This window comes from Lepidochelys olivacea, assembly GCF_965140295.1.
Source record: "Lepidochelys olivacea isolate rLepOli2 genome assembly, chromosome: 10".
In the NCBI taxonomy this organism is placed as follows: domain Eukaryota; kingdom Metazoa; phylum Chordata; order Testudines; family Cheloniidae; genus Lepidochelys; species Lepidochelys olivacea.
This window is the reverse complement of record NC_140420.1, coordinates 45225839-45243458: the sequence shown is the minus strand read 5'-3', so window position 1 is coordinate 45243458 and position 17620 is coordinate 45225839. Positions and strand designations below refer to the sequence as shown.

General features: G+C 41.0%; 1 protein-coding gene across 5 annotated transcripts in view; it reads left to right on the top strand.

Moving 5' to 3' along the window:
* Nucleotides 1-17620, top strand: part of CSNK1G1 (casein kinase 1 gamma 1) — a 260942-nt gene that overhangs the window by 91895 nt on the left and 151427 nt on the right. For all 5 annotated transcript variants that reach the window (XM_084640922.1, XM_084640920.1, XM_084640919.1 and 2 more), the window contains one exon: nucleotides 13660-13700. In XM_084640922.1, coding sequence (XP_084497048.1) covers nucleotides 13660-13700 — 41 coding nt within the window. Of the gene's footprint in view, nucleotides 1-13659; nucleotides 13701-17620 lie in introns of those variants that run through there.

The window sequence follows — 17620 nt, the reverse complement described above, 5'->3', positions numbered from 1 at the left end:
CAAATGACCTTGGCAAATTGGAGAAATGATGGGAAATCAATAAGATGAAATTCAATAAAGTGCAAAGTACTCCACTTATAAAGGAAAATCAAATGCACACCTTTAAAATGGGGAATAACAGACTCTGTGGCAGTGCTGCTGAAAAGGATCTAGGGGTTATAGTGGATCACTAATTGAATATAAGCCACCAATGTGCTACAGTTGTGAAAAACACTAATATAATTCTGGGATTTATTAACAGGAGTGCCATATGTAAAACACAGGAGGTAATTGCACTGCTCTATTCAGCATTGGTGAGGCCTCAGCTGAAGTACTCTGTCCAGTTCTGGGAGCTACAGTTTTGGAAAGATGTGGACAAATTGGAGACTCCAGAGGAGAGCAACAAAAATGATAAAAAGTTTAGAAAACATAACCTCTGAGGAAAGGTTTGTAAAACAACAACAAAAAAACCAGGGGATGTATAGTCTTGAGAAAAGAAGATGGGGGGGACGGGGGACACACGACTCAGTAAGTCTTCAAATATGTTAAGGGCTGTTATAAAGAAGATGGTGATCAATTGTTCTCCGTGGCTGCTGGCACTAGGACAAAAAGAAATGGGCTTAAACTGTGGCAGGGAGATCCAGATTAAACATAGTTTTTAACTATAATAATATTTATTCTCAGGAATAGGCTTGAGAATCCCCGTTAGTGGAGGTTTTCAAGAACAAGTTGGACAAACACCTGTCAGGGATGATCTAGGTTTACTTGGCCCTACATCAGCACAGGGGGCCAGACTTGATGACTTTTCAAGGCCCCTTCCACCTCTACATTTCTGTGATTCTAAATTGAGCTCAAGGATAAACAAACTTTTTTTTTCTGGAACTTGTTTGTGGAATGTCTTAACTAGTGTTTAACAACGTGTTGATTTAGCTCATTTAATTGGCAATTAAACAGTTAAAACAGGACCAGAAACTCTAAACTAGGTATGTCTTCAGATAGCTGGGTCCTCGTCTCAGTTTGCGTAACCTCTCATTCGGATATGATACCCACAGAATTAACATCAATAAGGAGGGTGTCTTGAATTCCAGTTCCCAACCCTCTGCAGTTTCCCGTAGGCTGAAGGGTATTTTGATGCAGGAATATTCATTTTATCTTTGTCCCATCTGGACTAGTTCTGTGGCATGGTGAAGTGAGATATTGTCGTGATGCATATACAGTGCTAATGGAAGGCTGCTGCATTTTGGAATTAAGCCCGGGTCAAGCTATAGTAAACAAAACAGATGGGAAACTTTTGATTTTCAATAGCTTGTAACTTGCTCAAATCAGAACCAATTTTGGTGGGTTTGTCAAAGACTCCGTTCTGAAACTCAGGACTATTCTTTGACCAAATTTTAAGTTTCTGCTGCTAGCCATGGAGGTATGAGAGCTCTCTTTTTTAACATGTATAATGGCAACTGAATTATAAGGACTGCTTCTGTTTCCTGTGTAATATCTGAAACTAATTGTTGAGTCACATGTCAGACTGAACAGCACTCCCAGCTTGCATAGATTGCTGTGACTTTAAATTGCTGGTTGTTAGAGGTTAAACTACCATGAAAATGTGGTGTGAGAAGGTCAGCTAGCTGGCTGTTCTTTCTATAATAAACAAAAATAGACAAAAGTCTGGAACATCTGCAGGGTCCAAACTAGAGGTCACTACTTGCAAGTGCATCTGCTTTAAAAATGACAGCAAATGCAGCAATGCTAAATTCAAACTATTAAGCTCTAAAGATTTGAAGGAAGAATACTGGTTCACATCTGGAGAGAGGTATGGCTGTACTCTGTTAGGAATGTGCAGTGTAGATACATCCATAGTTATTCACTTGGAAAAGCTTCTTAATGCTACTAGCTTATTAATGAAATCAGTTTTTATTTTAAAATTTTATAGCTCATTCTGTGAAAACAATCCAAACCTGAATCAAGCATAAACTGATGCAGTGCCATGTCCCCAACATCCTTGTCTCCTCTTGTAAGGTGTGCCAGTAAAGCTATGCCAGCAGCTTCCTTAGTGAAGACACAGCTTATACTGGCAAAAGAGTTCTTTTGCGAATATAGCTTAAACAAGTTACTGGAACAGAATAATTTATCCTGACAAAAATGAGCACCCACAAATTTCACTGACGTTAATGGGAATGACAAGTGTGCACAGTACTTTTGAAAATCAAATCCCTTTTTATTTGCATGCCTAAATATAGTATTAGGGACCTATGTTTTATGTGTATTTGGATCTCTGTCTAAATGTTAAGTCATTGTGCCTAAGAATGCCCTTGAGAAGGTTTTTAAAAATAAATAGTAGGGTTCTAAAACATAAACATCAGAACAGTAACCAGGCATCATGCTGAAAAATTTTGGTCATTTTCTTCACTGCAAAGAATGTGAATGAGAGTCCCACATGTGAGCCATTCTTTTTAGGTGACAAATCTGAGGAACTGTCCCAGATTAAGGTGTCAGTAGCGGAGGTTTTGGAACAAACTGATAAATTAAACAGTTTTATGTCACCAGGACCAGCTGGTATTCACCCAAGAGTTCTGAAGTAACTCAACATGAAATTGCAGAACTACTAACTCTGGTTTTTAACCTATCGCTTAAATCAGATGCTTTCTAATATCGCTTTCTATTAGATGACTGGAGGATAGCTAATGTAACACAGATTTTTTTAGAAAAGGCTCCAGAGGTGACCCTAGCAATTACAGGCCAATAACCCTAACTTCAGTGCCAGGCAAATTGGTTAAAACTATAGTAAAGAATAGAATTATCAGACACATAGATAAACACAATCGGTTGGAAGAGTCAACACAGCTTTTGTAAAGGGAAATCCTGCCTTGTTGATCTATTACCTTTGTGGGGATCAACAAGCTTGTGTAGAAAGGTGATTCAGTGGACATAGTGTACTTGGATTTTCCGAAAGCCTTTGACAAGGTCCCTCATCAAAGACTCTTAAGCAAAGTAAGCCGTCATGGGATAGAAGGGACGGTCCTCTTATGGATCAACAACTGTTTAAAAACTAGGAAACAAAGAGTAGGAATAAACAGCCAGTGTTCACAGTGGAGAAAGGTAAGTATTGGGGTCTCACAGGATCTGTATTGGGATCTTTGGCAAAATTTGCAGATAACACAAAATTACTCAAGGTAGTAAGATCAAAGCTGACTGCAAAGAGTTACAAAGGGTTCTGAAAAAACTGGGTGACTGGGCAACAAAATGGCAGATGAAATTCAAAGTATTGCACATTGGAAAACATACAGCTAACTATACATAAAAAATGATGGGGTCAAAATTAGCTGCTACCACTCAAGGAGATGTTGTGAAGGCCAAAAGTATAACCGGGTTCAAATAAGAATTCGATCAATTCATGGCAGATAATTCCATCAATGACTATTAGCCAATATGGTCAGAAATGCAACCCCATGCTCTGGGTGTCCCTAAACCTCTGACTGTCAGAATCGGGGACTAGATGACTGGATGGATCACTCAGTAGTTTTCCTGTTCTCTTCACTCAATTTGAAGCATCTGACACTGGCTGGTGTTAGAAGGCAGCAGGGGGAGGGATAGCTCAGTGGTTTGAGCATTGGCCTGCTAAACCCAGGGTTGTGAGTTCAATCCTTGAGGGGGCCATTTAAGGATCTGGGGCAAAAATTGGGGATTGGTCCCGCTTTGAGCAGCGGGTTGGACTAGATGACCTCCTGAGCTCCCTTCCAACCCTGATATTCTAGGATTCTAAGACAGGTTACAGGGCTAGATGGACAACTAGTCTGACCCAGTATGGCCATTTTTATGTTATATTCCAATACAATATTTAAGTATCTGTCTGATTGACTGTTACAGTTTAACAGATCTTCAATGAAAAATTTGACTCAGATTACTTTCTCTCCATGAGAATTGTAGGGCATCCACGTGTACTCTCTGCACATCTTTGAAAAGACTTGAGCTATACCTTAATCATGCATCATTTCAAAACAACTCTGGAACTCATGACGTTTTACAAGTGGGATTACCCACTATAACTCTTGAGCTTTTCCTTCCCATTCCAGTTGGAGTTTATAGAGACTTCAGAATTTTCAGATAATTTCTAAGACAATGAGAAGGATAGAAGAAGTTAGTCCTACACCCTGACCTCAAATAGCTCTACTGGTGTTCAGTATTTATATTGCTGTAACCCCAGAGGGTCCACTCACGTTAGGGCCCACAGTTTCAGGTACTATCCAAACATGTAAAAACACTGTCTTTACCCAGTCTAAATCTGTCTCTCAAACTTTTTAAATTCTGAGCTGGGGTTGTTGCTGTTTACTTCCCACTTAGGCACACAATTTATTTGTACAGTAGTTGTAGGGTTCAGACTGTGGACATCAATAACTAATTTTTATTAAATATTAAAACTTACTACTTCGCAAAAAGTAAAGAAATCAATTCATCTACAACTATTATCCTAATTGTATTTTTCAGTCTGGTGCTTTCAGTCCAAGTCTCTCTGATTTGCCTAATGGCTTTATTCTAACAGTTCCTTCCTGTCAAGCTCTTCAATTGCATCCTGAAACGATCTGATTTAGGTAGCAATTCAGTCAGTCTTTAGAGGAAAACTTGTCTCTCTCAATTTTTAGCATCTCCTGCCCTTGTACCAACTGCAAATACAAGAAATAGTGCTATTCTGCCAGCCCTGAGAAAATGAAAATGGAGCAATTTAAATAAAGACTATTTAATTCACTCTTTTAAAAATAATCATTGTTTTAAATTGGGTCGAGGATTTGTAAAAACTAATGTGTAAATCTGTGCCGCTGCAACTTTAAAATTCACCTAACTAAAAATGTATACATCTGTTTTTTTTAAATGCCACTATGGATAGAGTATATTAATTTTACAAAACTGCTATAGGCATAAACCAAATATTGAAAATGAAGGCACTGATCCTATGAACACTTGAATAGTTATGTAATTTTACTCACATGATCCATTGACTAAGCACACTGGGTCGACCCATTGAAATGTTAAGCATGCGGATAAGTGTTTGCAGTATCAGAAGCTAAAACTTCATTATCCTTTATTATTTATTAATGTTACACATTAACTTCCAGATGCTCAGGAAGGCAGGGTGCTGAGTTCCTCTAGGGATGCTGTTCCAGGATATTGCTGTAGAGCTTCAAACTTTTATATAAACCTCCTGCCTGGTAGAAGTCAGATCTGAAAACTCTTTGCTGGAAGTGAGATGGTGCTTTCTCTTAATTTCTGCTCTGCACCTCTGTTTCCTGGGTGTTGTGAGGGGTGGCTTTTTACTACTTTGTACCCTTTTCTCAAGCTTTTTTGTGCATGGGGTGTGTTTGCTATTCTACCCATTGCCTAGCTTGTTTCTTTGTGTTCTTATTCACCATGAATAGAATACAAGGATGGTCTCACCCAATATGGTGAAAGGTCCATCTAGCCCAGTATCCTGTCTTCTGACAGTGGCCAATGCCAGGTGCTCCAGAGGGAATGAACAGAACAGGTAATCATCAAGTGATTCTCTGTTGCCCATTCCCAGCTTCTGGCAAACAGAGGCCAGGGACACCATCCCTGTTCATCCTGGCTAATAGCCATTGATGGACCCTGTGACGTTGCATTCCATATATTTTATGGAAATATGCTTATGAGTGTGAATATGATATAACTGGAATATGCTTTATGCAAAAGATCTCTTGTAACGTGTCGTAACAGGTTATAAACTACTGAATATATTCCTCCTATTTGTATGCGTGTATCATTCTTGTATCTGAAGCTAAAAATATGAAGTATAACTCTGAGATCCTACTGTAATTATGCAAAGTGTGGGCCACTAATGATGGCTTAGAATCTTGATGGCTCCCATTGACTAGGACAATTGGTTATAAATGGTTTATTTACCTGCAAGCCTTCCTGTCTATGTGTGGGCCAACCCAGGAAAAATGTAGGCTAGGGGTCTTACAGGGACATGTGACCATATCACATGATACTGGAATCCATCTTAATCCTTGTACTTTTCCATTGATGAGGCAGGGGTGGGGACAAGCACAGACAAGATTTCCGCCTTGTGCCAAAGCTATAAAAGGGGGTGGAGCAGGACAAAAGGGGCTGCCAGTCATGAGAAAACCCCTGCTTACCACCTGAGATGTCTGCTGAAACTAATAAGGACTGTATCAGGGGAAAGGATTGGGCCCAGACTAGGAAGGAGTCTAGTCTGTGAAAGAAGCTTATTGGTGACGGTGAGATGTTACCTGTAATCAGTTTCTTAATGTATTAGGCTTAGACTTGGGTGTTTTTGCTTTATTTTGCTTGGTGACTTACTTTGTTCTGTCCGTTATTACTTGAAACCACTTAAATCCTACTTTTTATATTTAATAAAATCACTTTTGTTTATTAATAAACCCAGAGTAAGTGATTAATACCTGGGGGAGCAAACAGCTGTGATATAGAATATAGTGATATAGAAGGCAAACAATTAATGAATTTACCCTGTATAAGCATTATACAGAGTAAAATGGATTTATTTGGGGTTTGGATCCCATTGGGAGCTGGGTGTTGGAGACAGGTAACCTGCTCAATTAAAGTCTGCAGCTTTGAGGGCGTGGCCCAGACCCTGGGTCTGTGTTGCAGAAGGCTAGCATATCTGGCTCAACAAGGCAGGTTTCTGGAGTCCCAAGCTGGGAGGGAAAACAGGCTCAGAGGTAATTTCAGCACATCACGTGACAGTCCCAAGGGAATCTCTGTGACCAAACCCATCACAGACCCATCCTTCAAGAACTTACCTAGTTCTTTTTTTGAATCCTGTTATAGTGTTGACCTTCAACATCCTCTGGCAAAGAGTTCCACAGGTTGACTGTGTGTTGTGTGAAGCAATACTTTCTATTGTTTGTTTTAAACCTGCTGCCTATTAATTTCATTTGGTGACCCCTAGTTCGTGTGTTATGAAAAGGAGTAAATAACACTTGCTTATTTACTTTCTCCACACAAGTCCATGATTTTTTTAGACCTCTGTCATATCCCCACTTAGTTGTCTCTTTTCCAAGCTGAAAATTCCCAGTCTTCTTAATCTTTCCTCATACGGAAGCTGTTCTATACTTCTAATAATTTTTTGTTGTCCTTTTCTGAAACTTTTCCATTTCCAATATATCTTTTTTGAGATGAGGTGATCAGAATGCACACAATATTCAAGATGTGGGTGTACCAGGGATTTATATAGTGGCATTATATTTACTGACTTATTATCTAGTCCTTTCCTAACAGTTCCTAACATTCTGTTAGCTTTTTTGTCTGCCATTGTACATTAAGCAGATGTTTTCAGAAAACTATCCACAGTGACTCTGAGATCTCTTTCTCGCGTGGGAACAACTAATTTAGATCCCTGTCGTTTTGTATGTATTGTTGGGATTGTTTTCCAATGTGCATCACTTTGCATTTATCAACATTGAGTTTCATCTGCTATTTTGTTGCCCAGACAACCAGTTTTGTGAGATCCCTTTGTAGCTCTTCACAGTCTGCTTTAGACTTAACTATCTTGAGTAATTTTGTATCATCTGCAGATTTTGCCACCTCACTGTTTACCCCTTTTTCCAGATCAGGTATGTATATATTGAATAGTACTAGACCTAGTACAGACCCTTGAGGAATACCGCTATTTACCTCTCTCCATTTTGAAAACTGACCATGTATTCCTACTCTTTGTTTCCTATCTTTTAACGAGTTACCAATCCATGAGAGAACCTTCCCTCTTATCCCATGACAGCTTACTTTGCTTAAAAGCCTTTGGTGAGGGTCCTTGTCAAAAGTTTTCTGAAAATCTAAGTACACTATTTAGTAGATGTAATAGCTCCAATGTCTGTTTCAGTTGTATACTACAAAGCTTTGAAATGTGTGGAAGATGACTGAAATGTAAGTATACCAGTGCTTTGTTGCATGTTACACCATAAATGGACTATTATAGTGGTTTGAACCTACTAAACCTTTAAAAACCATGTTGTATTTTGTGTCTTCACAAAGGTCTCCTCGGTGGTCGCCCTGATGAGACAAAACGGCCACACAGTCTGTCCATATGTGGACGACTGGCTGCTGATGGGCAGATCCAAAAAGGAGGTCCAGTTGGTGACACTATTCTTGCTTTGTCTCCTGGAATCATTGGATGTCTGTGTAAACAATGTAAAGTCCCATGCGACTCCCATGAAAACCATAGATTTTATAGGAGCAACCCTGGACTCAACATCAGTGAAGGCCTACTTTCGTATGAACAGATTCCAGGCCATGAACATAAAACAGCTTACCATCTGACCATGGACCATAGTCAGGGTCTGTCTTTCCTTATTAAGGCTGCATGACTGCTTGTGCCTACGTAATGCCATTAATAGAATCATAGGACTGGAAGGGACATCGAGAGGTCATCTAGTCCAGGCCCTGCACTCATGGCAGGTCTCAGTATTATCTAAACCATTCCTTAGAGGTGTTTGTCTTACCTGCTCTTTAAAACCTCCAATGATGGAGATTCCACAATGTTCCTGGACTGTTTATTCCAGTTCTAAACCAACCTGACAGTGGAAAAAGTTTTTCCTAATGTCCAACCTAAACCACCCTTGCTGCAATTTAAGCCCATTGCTTCTTCTATTCTCAGAGGTTAAGGAGAATAATTTTTCTCCCTCCTCCTTGTAAAAACCTTTTCATGTCCTTGAAAACTGTTATGACCGTCTCAATCTTCTCTTTTCCAGACTAAACAAACCCATTTTTTTAATCTTCTCTCATAGGTCATGTTTTCTAGACCTTTAATCATTTGTATTGCTCTTGTCAGGACTTTCTCCAGTTTGTCCACATCTTTCCTGAAATGTGGCACCCAGAACTGGACACAATACTCCAGCTGAGGCCTCATCAGTGCAGAGTAGAGTGGAAGAATTACTTCTTGCATCTTGCTTACAACACTCCTGCTAATACATCCCAGAATGACGTTTGCTGTTTTTGCAACAGTGTTACACTGTTGACTCATATTTAGCTTGTGATCCACTAAGTCCCCCAGATCTGTTTCTGCAGTACTCTTTCCTAGGCATTCATTTCCCATTTTGTATGTGTGCAACTGATTGTTCCTTCCTAAGTGGAGTACTTTGCATTTGTCCTTAATGAATTTCATCCTATTTTTTTCAGACCACTTCTCCATTTTGTCTAGATAATTTTGAACTTTAATCCTATCCTCCAAAGTACTTGCAAGCCCTCCCAGCTTGGTATCGTCCGCAAACTTTATAAATTTGCCGTTATCTAAATCATTGATGAAGATATTGAGCAGAACCAGGCTTCATCTCCATTGCACGCAGGCCTGGGTCCCGTCTCATCAGACAGAGACAACATGAATACCAAGGTGATAGTCCTTCTCAAGGTCACAGCTTCCCTGCTATGGTGTATGTGTGCACGAGAGTCCCTTTCCTTCCACCCCCAGCCGATATGACCATTATCTCAGACGCATCTCTTGTATGCGGGCTTCCCATCCTGGACAATCACTCAGCACAAACACATGGTCTCCTTGGGAGGCCAGAATGCATATCAATTTTCTGGAGCTGAGGGCAGTTCACCTAGAGTGCAGCGCTTATACGGTTTCATCATATCCATAATGTCAGACTATGTGACAACCATATTTTACATGAAACCAGGGTGGAGCAAAATCGCATCCTCTCTGTATAGAGGCAGTCAAGTCATGGAACTGGTGCATCAGCAACCACATCACACTCTCAGCGCCATAACTACGAGCTACACAGAATTCTGTGGCAGTTTCAGCAGGCACCTCTCCACAGACCATGAGTGGGAGATATGCAGTTCCGTCCTGAATGACAGTGGGGAACACCATCTTGGGACCTGTTCATCTTTCAGATGAACAAGAAATTCAACTAATACTGCTCTAAAGCAGCCCTAGGTCCAGGACTCCAAGGGCGATGCCTTTCTGTTATCCTGGACAGACCACCTGAGGCACTTCTACCCCCTGCTACCTCAGGTTCTGTGAAAAGTTTGTCACAATGGGGATGAAATTTGTAACATTTTTGTCGCACCCAACTGGCCCAGACAGTTCCCGTTTCTGGATCTCCTCTGAATGTCAACCCATCCTCCCATCATTATCCGACCTCTTCTGGGTCAGAAAAGAACATCACCTAGACCTTCTTCATCTTGAGGCCTGGGATTCAGAGGGGTGCCAGACCTAGAGCTTTCATGATTAGAAGCCATTCAAACTATTCTCCATTACAGCAGAAATGTCTCCTCTAGAAAATGCTGCCTAGCTAAAGTGAGACATTTATTTATTTGGATGCAACAAAATCAGTTATCCCCAGAATCAACAAGTATCCTTGCTATTTTAGACTATCTCCAGGACCTCAGGACTTTCTGTCAGCTTGCTGGAGGGTCTGCCTCCTCCAACAGAAGCCTCTATCTTTACTCACCCTAGCACAATTCGATTCCCAAAAGGTCTTGTTAGAACCTTTATACCAGTGTTGAAACTCGCACTGCAATAGGACTTCAACCTGATACTCTCAGTATGTACTGGACTACCCTTGGAACTGATGGCCACATGTTCCATGTCATATCTATGCATGAAGGTTTTCTTTTTAGTCGCCATCACTTCAGCCAGATGCATGAGTGAACTGGGAGTGCTCATGACTGACCTGCAATACGCCATATTTCATGAGGTTTCTCTTTGTGTATGTCTACATGGCAATAAAACACCCACAGTTGGTCTGTATCAGCTGACTTGCGCTTGAGGGGCTATAAAATTGCAATGTACATATTCAGGCTCAGGCTGGAGCCCAGGCTCTGGGACCTTGTGATTCCTGTAGCACTAAACAATATGGCTTTTTAACGGATTGAGACTGACAGTCTATGCATCTTTGTAGTAAAATCCAGCTTCTGGAAAATGTTTTTGACCAATGAACATTACTCAGTGTGGCATCTGTCAGTTAGGCATCCCAGGTGGAAGCCCTGAGAGGCAGCACCTTTAGCTTAGTAGTACATTTAGCACCTTTCATCCCTGTCAGCTTAGGCAGCTGGACTGCTGCATTTTAAAGTTAGTTATAGAATTGTTCTTGTGGCTAGACAAATGGAGGGTGGGTAGCTGGCAATCCTCCAGATATGATAGCACATTTGGATGGCCCACTATGCACAACTTTTAGCTGGCTCCAAGCATGTCGCTAATTGGAGACAAATTTGACGTCTTACCCATGTTGTCTTATCTTGGCCTTGAATACCTCATTTACTGCAGAAACTGAAGTGAATGCTTAGCAGACCCAAGAGAAGCTAATACTGCAAACTAGCTCAGTCTCATGAGGTCTTCTGCCTCTGCTTCATTTACAATGTAGGTTCCTGCTTGCTATTGTCTGCTGAAATTCACACTTTCAATATTTAGTCCCTGAATTCCTACATTGATGTAGTAAAACAAGATTCCCATTGATTCTTAATTAAAAATGACTTCATGGCACCTTTTGAAAACTTGGCAGACGGGAGGCAGTGTGGCCTAGGGCATACAACACTAGACTTTGACTGAGATCTGGGCTCTATTTCTGGCTCAGTCACTAGCCTGTTGGGTGACCTTGGACAAGTTGCTTCACCACCCAGTGCCTCAGTTTCCCCATCTGTAAAATGAGAACAATTTTACTGTGAGATCTATGATGGAAAAAAACTGATATACTCCCCATGTTTTGAGATCCTGAGAACACTGATTTTTACCTCCTATGCCATAGTACATGCCCTATTTTCCTTCATTACCTGCAAGTGAATAATAGTTCAGCTTTGGGGCAGTTCAATAGTATTTCCATTTTGCAGCCATCAGAGTACTATTGATCTTTCCAGATTCTAAGGATAGTCTTTGTGTTGTTAAAGTACAGAAAATACGTCTATGCAAGTGCTGTGCCAATGCAGTGCAGTAGAAGTAAAAGCAGTATTCCTGTCACGTTATTAGGTAGGTGTACCTCCATCATAGGCCTCAGCATTGAAAACCAGTAAAGCGACTGCGTATAATTTCTAGCCTGATTCATGCTCCTAGAGGAGACTTAATTCTGAAAGCAGTAAGATTTAGTAGCTTCTCTTGGTTTCTTGTGATGTGAATGCATTTGTAACAAACTATAGAAAGGTGCCTCGCATATCTTTTTTGGGTGTGGTACAAATAAAAAAGCATAAAATGCCCAGGGAACATCACTCAATATATGTTTTGAACATGAACGGTGCACAGGTAATAAATCAGTCAGTGTATATAGTGAACTGCAAAACTTTGGTACCTTGCTAATTCGTGCAGGGTGGATTTATTTAAATCACCAACTTTAATAACGCGGTTTTCTGCTTGCTGATTTAAATCTATTTAAATAATTGACTTGAATTGTGTTTAGTATTTGTACGCTAGTTATCTTTGTAAAGAGAGGTTGATTTTCATTAATTGGTAACTATTAAAACATGTTGATTTTCAATTTGAGGCTTGTGCGCGCTGCGGCACCGTGCAGACTACGGGGCTGTGAATTGCAGAGCACTCCAAAAAGTTGCACTCAGACTGCCCCGTGTGGACACTGCTGGCGCAAACTAAAAGGTCCCTCGTTCATGTTAATGTAATTCTCCATGTTAACACAGAGTAGGTGCCTTTTAATTTGCGTCAGCAACGTCCACACGGGGCAGTTAAAGTGCAATTCTTTGCTATTTGTATCCCCATAATCTGCACTGCGGTACAGAGTAAATGTAACCAAAATAGAGCCTTTACACTAAATTTTGTGCTGCTCTTTGTTAATCAGGAGAACACTGTCTATACAAATGTATTTAAGCAATTTGTTAGCTTAACTGACATTTATTCAGATTCCTAATTGTTATGTTTTATTATTTTAGAAAACTATGAGCATTTCTTAATTACAAGTAAAAAAAAATGAATCTAGTAATTTGTGTCCAACTCTGTTTGGATGGAAATAAATAAATTGGTTAGTCTCTAAGGTGCCGCTAATACTCCTTTTTTTTTTGCGGATACAGACTAACACGGCTGCTACTCTGAAACCTTTAGAATTAGTATATCTCATCCTCTCACACCTACTTGATTCTTAGATAAGATTTTTTTCCTTTTCAACACCCATTGGTTTCTTAACTTTGAATTAACTAGTTATTGAACTAAACTAGTTGAATAAACTGAAATCAAGAAAATATTTTCTCTGCACTTGCAGAAGAGGCTACTACTTTCAAAAGCTGGTTTAACACTTCAACAAACTCTGGTTTGATGTGCTTTGTCAGTGACTTCTACCTGTTGAGTGGCTTGACTCTATTTAAAATGGCAGTGGATGTGTACTGGTTAATATTTGTTATAGATGATAGTATGTTTAGGCCTTAACGTAGTTTGTCATAATCCATTCTAAATTGGTTTATTTTCTAAAAAGCCTTTAATTTAAATAAATCCGATTTAAGTAAAAATCAACTTTAATGTTTTTAAATCAATTTTTGTCCACCCTGAATTAGTGCAAGCTGTTTCTATTCTAGCCTGGTGAGCTATAATACTTATTGTGGATTATTAATAATTATACCTATGTTCGGTCTGTTCATTGTATTGTCTAAATTGCTCTTTGCACTTACAGTGCACAATGAGACTTTATCATGCATGACTCCTTAGGCTAGGAATATTATCTGTCATATATGTGATACTGAAAGTCTTTCTTTTTTTCACAGGCAAAAATCTCTATACCAATGAATATGTAGCGATCAAACTGGTAAGTAGAACCTTAATTTAATGGTTGTATTACTTAAAAATATCTTGACAGTTGCAAATGTCATGCACAGAAGGCAGCTTTTTCACCCTACACTTATTTTATACTGAACTGTGGCTGAACAGAGGTGAGATCATCATCCTAGGCTAGGGTACTATATTGAATGAGAACAAGATTTTTCAATTAAAATAGATGCTTAGAGAATTTTAAAAGCATAGCTGTGGCACCTTTCTTAAACTGGAATGTTGGTGTAGGGGATATCATGTAGATCCTAGTGAATGGTGCTGTTTGGGTTATCACTTATATGTTCAAATGTTGCCACCTTAGAATTATGGTTGTCTGTGTCCATGATTTCATTGCCCCAGCAATTTTTTTTTTTTTTTTTTTTTTAAGATTGCAAGCCTGTTGTGTCAGGTACTGTGCCTTCCTTTGTACTGCACTTAGCACATTGAGCACTTCCGGAAACATGTTATCAACCAGCTATTTTTCTGATTCCATAAAAACCCAAGTTGTATACTTCGAAAATATAAAGGACAACCAAAAAGTCCTCATTCCCCAAAGCAAATTAATAAAAAAAAACCAATTTCTATTTTTAATAACCTATTTAAGAAAACTCATTTAAACTATTCTAATTCTTTAGTTCTCTGTCTGTATAGTTGATTTCTGAACAATGTCTGAGTAAGCCATAGTTTATCCATGGCATGTAAGAAGCTTTCCATTTTGTATGCAGTGCCCAAGTTACCGATAAGTTATCAGGCTGCAGCAAAACAGGTTAAAAGGTAGAGACCAAGCTGTGCAGTGCTCCATATTCGTTGTGAGTAGTGATGGAGGAAGCAGGGGAAAATCTCAGCTGAAAAGAGGTCTCTTTTGGGGATGGTGCAACTCCAAGCGTATGGTGTCATACCTTAAACTCCTTAAATGACAATGACAAGAGTTTGCTAGAGTAGGCATAGCCTTGTCTGCCACATCTTCCAAGAGCTTGGTTTCCTTCCACCTTAATCTGAGGAGTGCCCAAAATTGAAGACTACAGTGCTCCCTGAATTACTTATACCTTCATCCAGGCCACCTTATATATGCATAATCAGATGGACAGCTATAGAGGATTTATTATAATGAAAAATGTGAAAAAGGGCTGGATTCTGTCCTTTTAGTGGCATGCAATTGACTTTTGGGAATCTGGATAAAGAGTGCGTGAGTGTTTTTACATGTCCAGTATTATATTCCTCAGGGGAGATGGTGTTCATTTCATGTACAATGCCTGTAATGTGGAGCACACATGATGTGGGTTCTCCTGTCTCTTCCTTCTCCCAACAGCTGCAGTGAATTGTGATGGAAATTTTTTTTAAAGAAGCATAGCAAATGGCTGGAATACAGCTTTCCTTTTGATTAATTGCCCCTCTATAATACAAATAGACACATTGTAGTCTGACAGTGGTTAAAACATGAGAGTGGGGGTCAGGGAAATTGTCTAACTTGTTAAGGTCTAGCAGGTCTGCCAGAGCCAAGTCACCTATCCTCTGTGCCCTGTAAAATAAGAACATGTACTACACCAAACTGAGGTGTTTCACAACACTTAATCAGGAAAGAGGTGCAAGAGACACTTAACTGGAACTCAACCATTTAGGACCAGCTTCAGTTATTCTTTAGTTACAGAAATTTAAACAAAGCTTGAATATATAAATTTCAACTTCCATCTGTGTTGCACTTAAAAAACAAAAACAAACCTAATTCAGGTATTCAGAATTCTTAGTTTTGCATTTTATATCAGTCCATCCCTTCATTGACTTTCCTAGTTGTGTGCAGCTGGCAGATGTTGCCTACTTGTTAAGTGTGGTCAGTGTGACCATCTCCTTAGGAAGCTCCAAACTGTTGCTTGGAGGAGATTGACCAACTACATGTTTCCAAACCCTCTGTTCTCAAGGCCAGGAGGAGAGAAGTAGAGAGATTTCACTCTCAATTCAGGTAACATCTAAAACTATCTCTTGATTCCTGAGAGCTTCAGAGGTGCACGCCCTTCTCGCACAGGCAGCACCAAGCAATCTAGTTAGAATCATAGAATACCAGGGTTGGAAGGGAGCTCAGGTGATCATCTAGTCCAATCCCTTGCTCAAAGCAGGACCAATCCCCAATTTTTGCCCCAGATCCCAAATGGCCCCCTCAAGGATTGAACTTGCAACCCTGGGTTTAGCAGACCAATGCTTAAACCACTGAGCTATTCTATCCCCCTAGACATTAGAAGAAAGGGAAGAACATGAACTGCATGCCCAACTTCTCTGGTTTTGCACTGAAGGAGAGCTATGCTACTTCTGTGCGCAGGCAGCAGTTGAGAGGAATTCCGCTGACAAGACAGTCCTTCCTTTTTTATGGAGGGCAGAAAGGCAGTTCCTGCCCATGAGAAACTAGTGTTTGCAGGTCATGTTGGGTAGGTATACAGTGCATTTGCTTCTTGAGCTGCCCCATCTCTACTGTTGTAGTGTCTGGTTTTGAGAGTAGTGTCAAGGGACCAATGTGCACTATAGCCTGTGCCTCTGTAAATTTTGGACCTTCTCCTTGGGAGTAAGTCCAAACTATCTGGTCTTTTTATGAAGACCAGGCCAGCGGTAAAGAGAAATGTCCTTTTGCAGTACTTAGTTGGCTGTCTATCGTAAGGGGGACAAGCACACTACTTTCTTGTAAAGCTGTGTAAACCCTCACTGTTTCCACCCCACCTGCATCTGTTATGATACTGAGCTAGTTTGGAACCTGTGGCTTCCTTTTATTTTTTGTTTTGGAGTAAAACATCAGCTGGACCATTTTGGAGGAATACTTCTAGTTGCTCCCAGCCAATCTGAGGGCTCTCAGCGTAGGTGTGGTCGTCTTTGTACAGTGAGTTCTTTCATTGTCTTGTGAAAGACTTCTTGCAAGACTTCTCCTGTAGTGGATGTTTCTCTTTATATGCTGTGCAGCTGAAGGTATGGCATCCTACCCAGTACCAAGGAAGTGTGTATATACTGAGAATTGGGAATAGATTCTCTAGTCATATTAATCGTGGCATCCAAACACTGAGCAGAAAATTACTCGGAACTTTTTGACAAAACCATGGCAAACTGACTGAAGAAAAAATGCTTCTCGCAAGCAGCCAAAGAATTTCAATTCTTCTGTTGATTGAAGCGGCCCTTCTATGGCTTTAATGCAGGGGTAGGCAAACTGTGGCCCACAGGCTGTTTTAAGCCAGCCCGTGAGCCGCACCACGCAGTTCGGCCCTGCTCCAGTTGGGGCGAGGGGTCAGGGCCTGGCTGGGGCGAGGGGTCAGGGCCTGGCTGGGGCACCGGGTCAGGGACTGGCTGGGGCACCAGGTCAGGGGCCAAACCATGCGGCTTGGCCCCACTCCGGGGCTCCAGCTGGGGTACAGGGTCCTGGGCCGCACCACGCGGCTCCCGGAAGCTGCGGCATGGCCCTGCTCCGGCTCCTACATGCTCCAATGGGAGCTGCAGGGGCGGTGCCTGCGGATGGGGCAGCATGCAGAGCCGCCTGGCTGCGCCTCCACGAAGGAGCCGGAGAAGGGACATGCCACTGCTTCTGGGAGCCGCTTGAGGTAAGCGCTGCTCAGAGCCTGCATCCCTGAGATCTCCCCACGTCCCAACCCCCTGACCCAGCCCTGATTCCCCCTCCCACTCTCCGAACCCCTCAGTCCCAGCCCAGAGCACCCTCCTACACCCAAACTCCTCATCCCTAGTCCCACCCCAGAGCGTGCACCCCCTTCCGCACCCCAACCCCAATTTTGAGAGCATTCATGGCCCTCCATACAATTTGTATTCCCTAACGTGGCCTTCAGACCAAAAAGTTTGCCCACCCCGCTTTAATGCTGTCTATTATTGGAGAGACCAGTTACAATTCACAAAACTGATGGATGTGAGAACCTGAAATACATGTAATTGAATAGA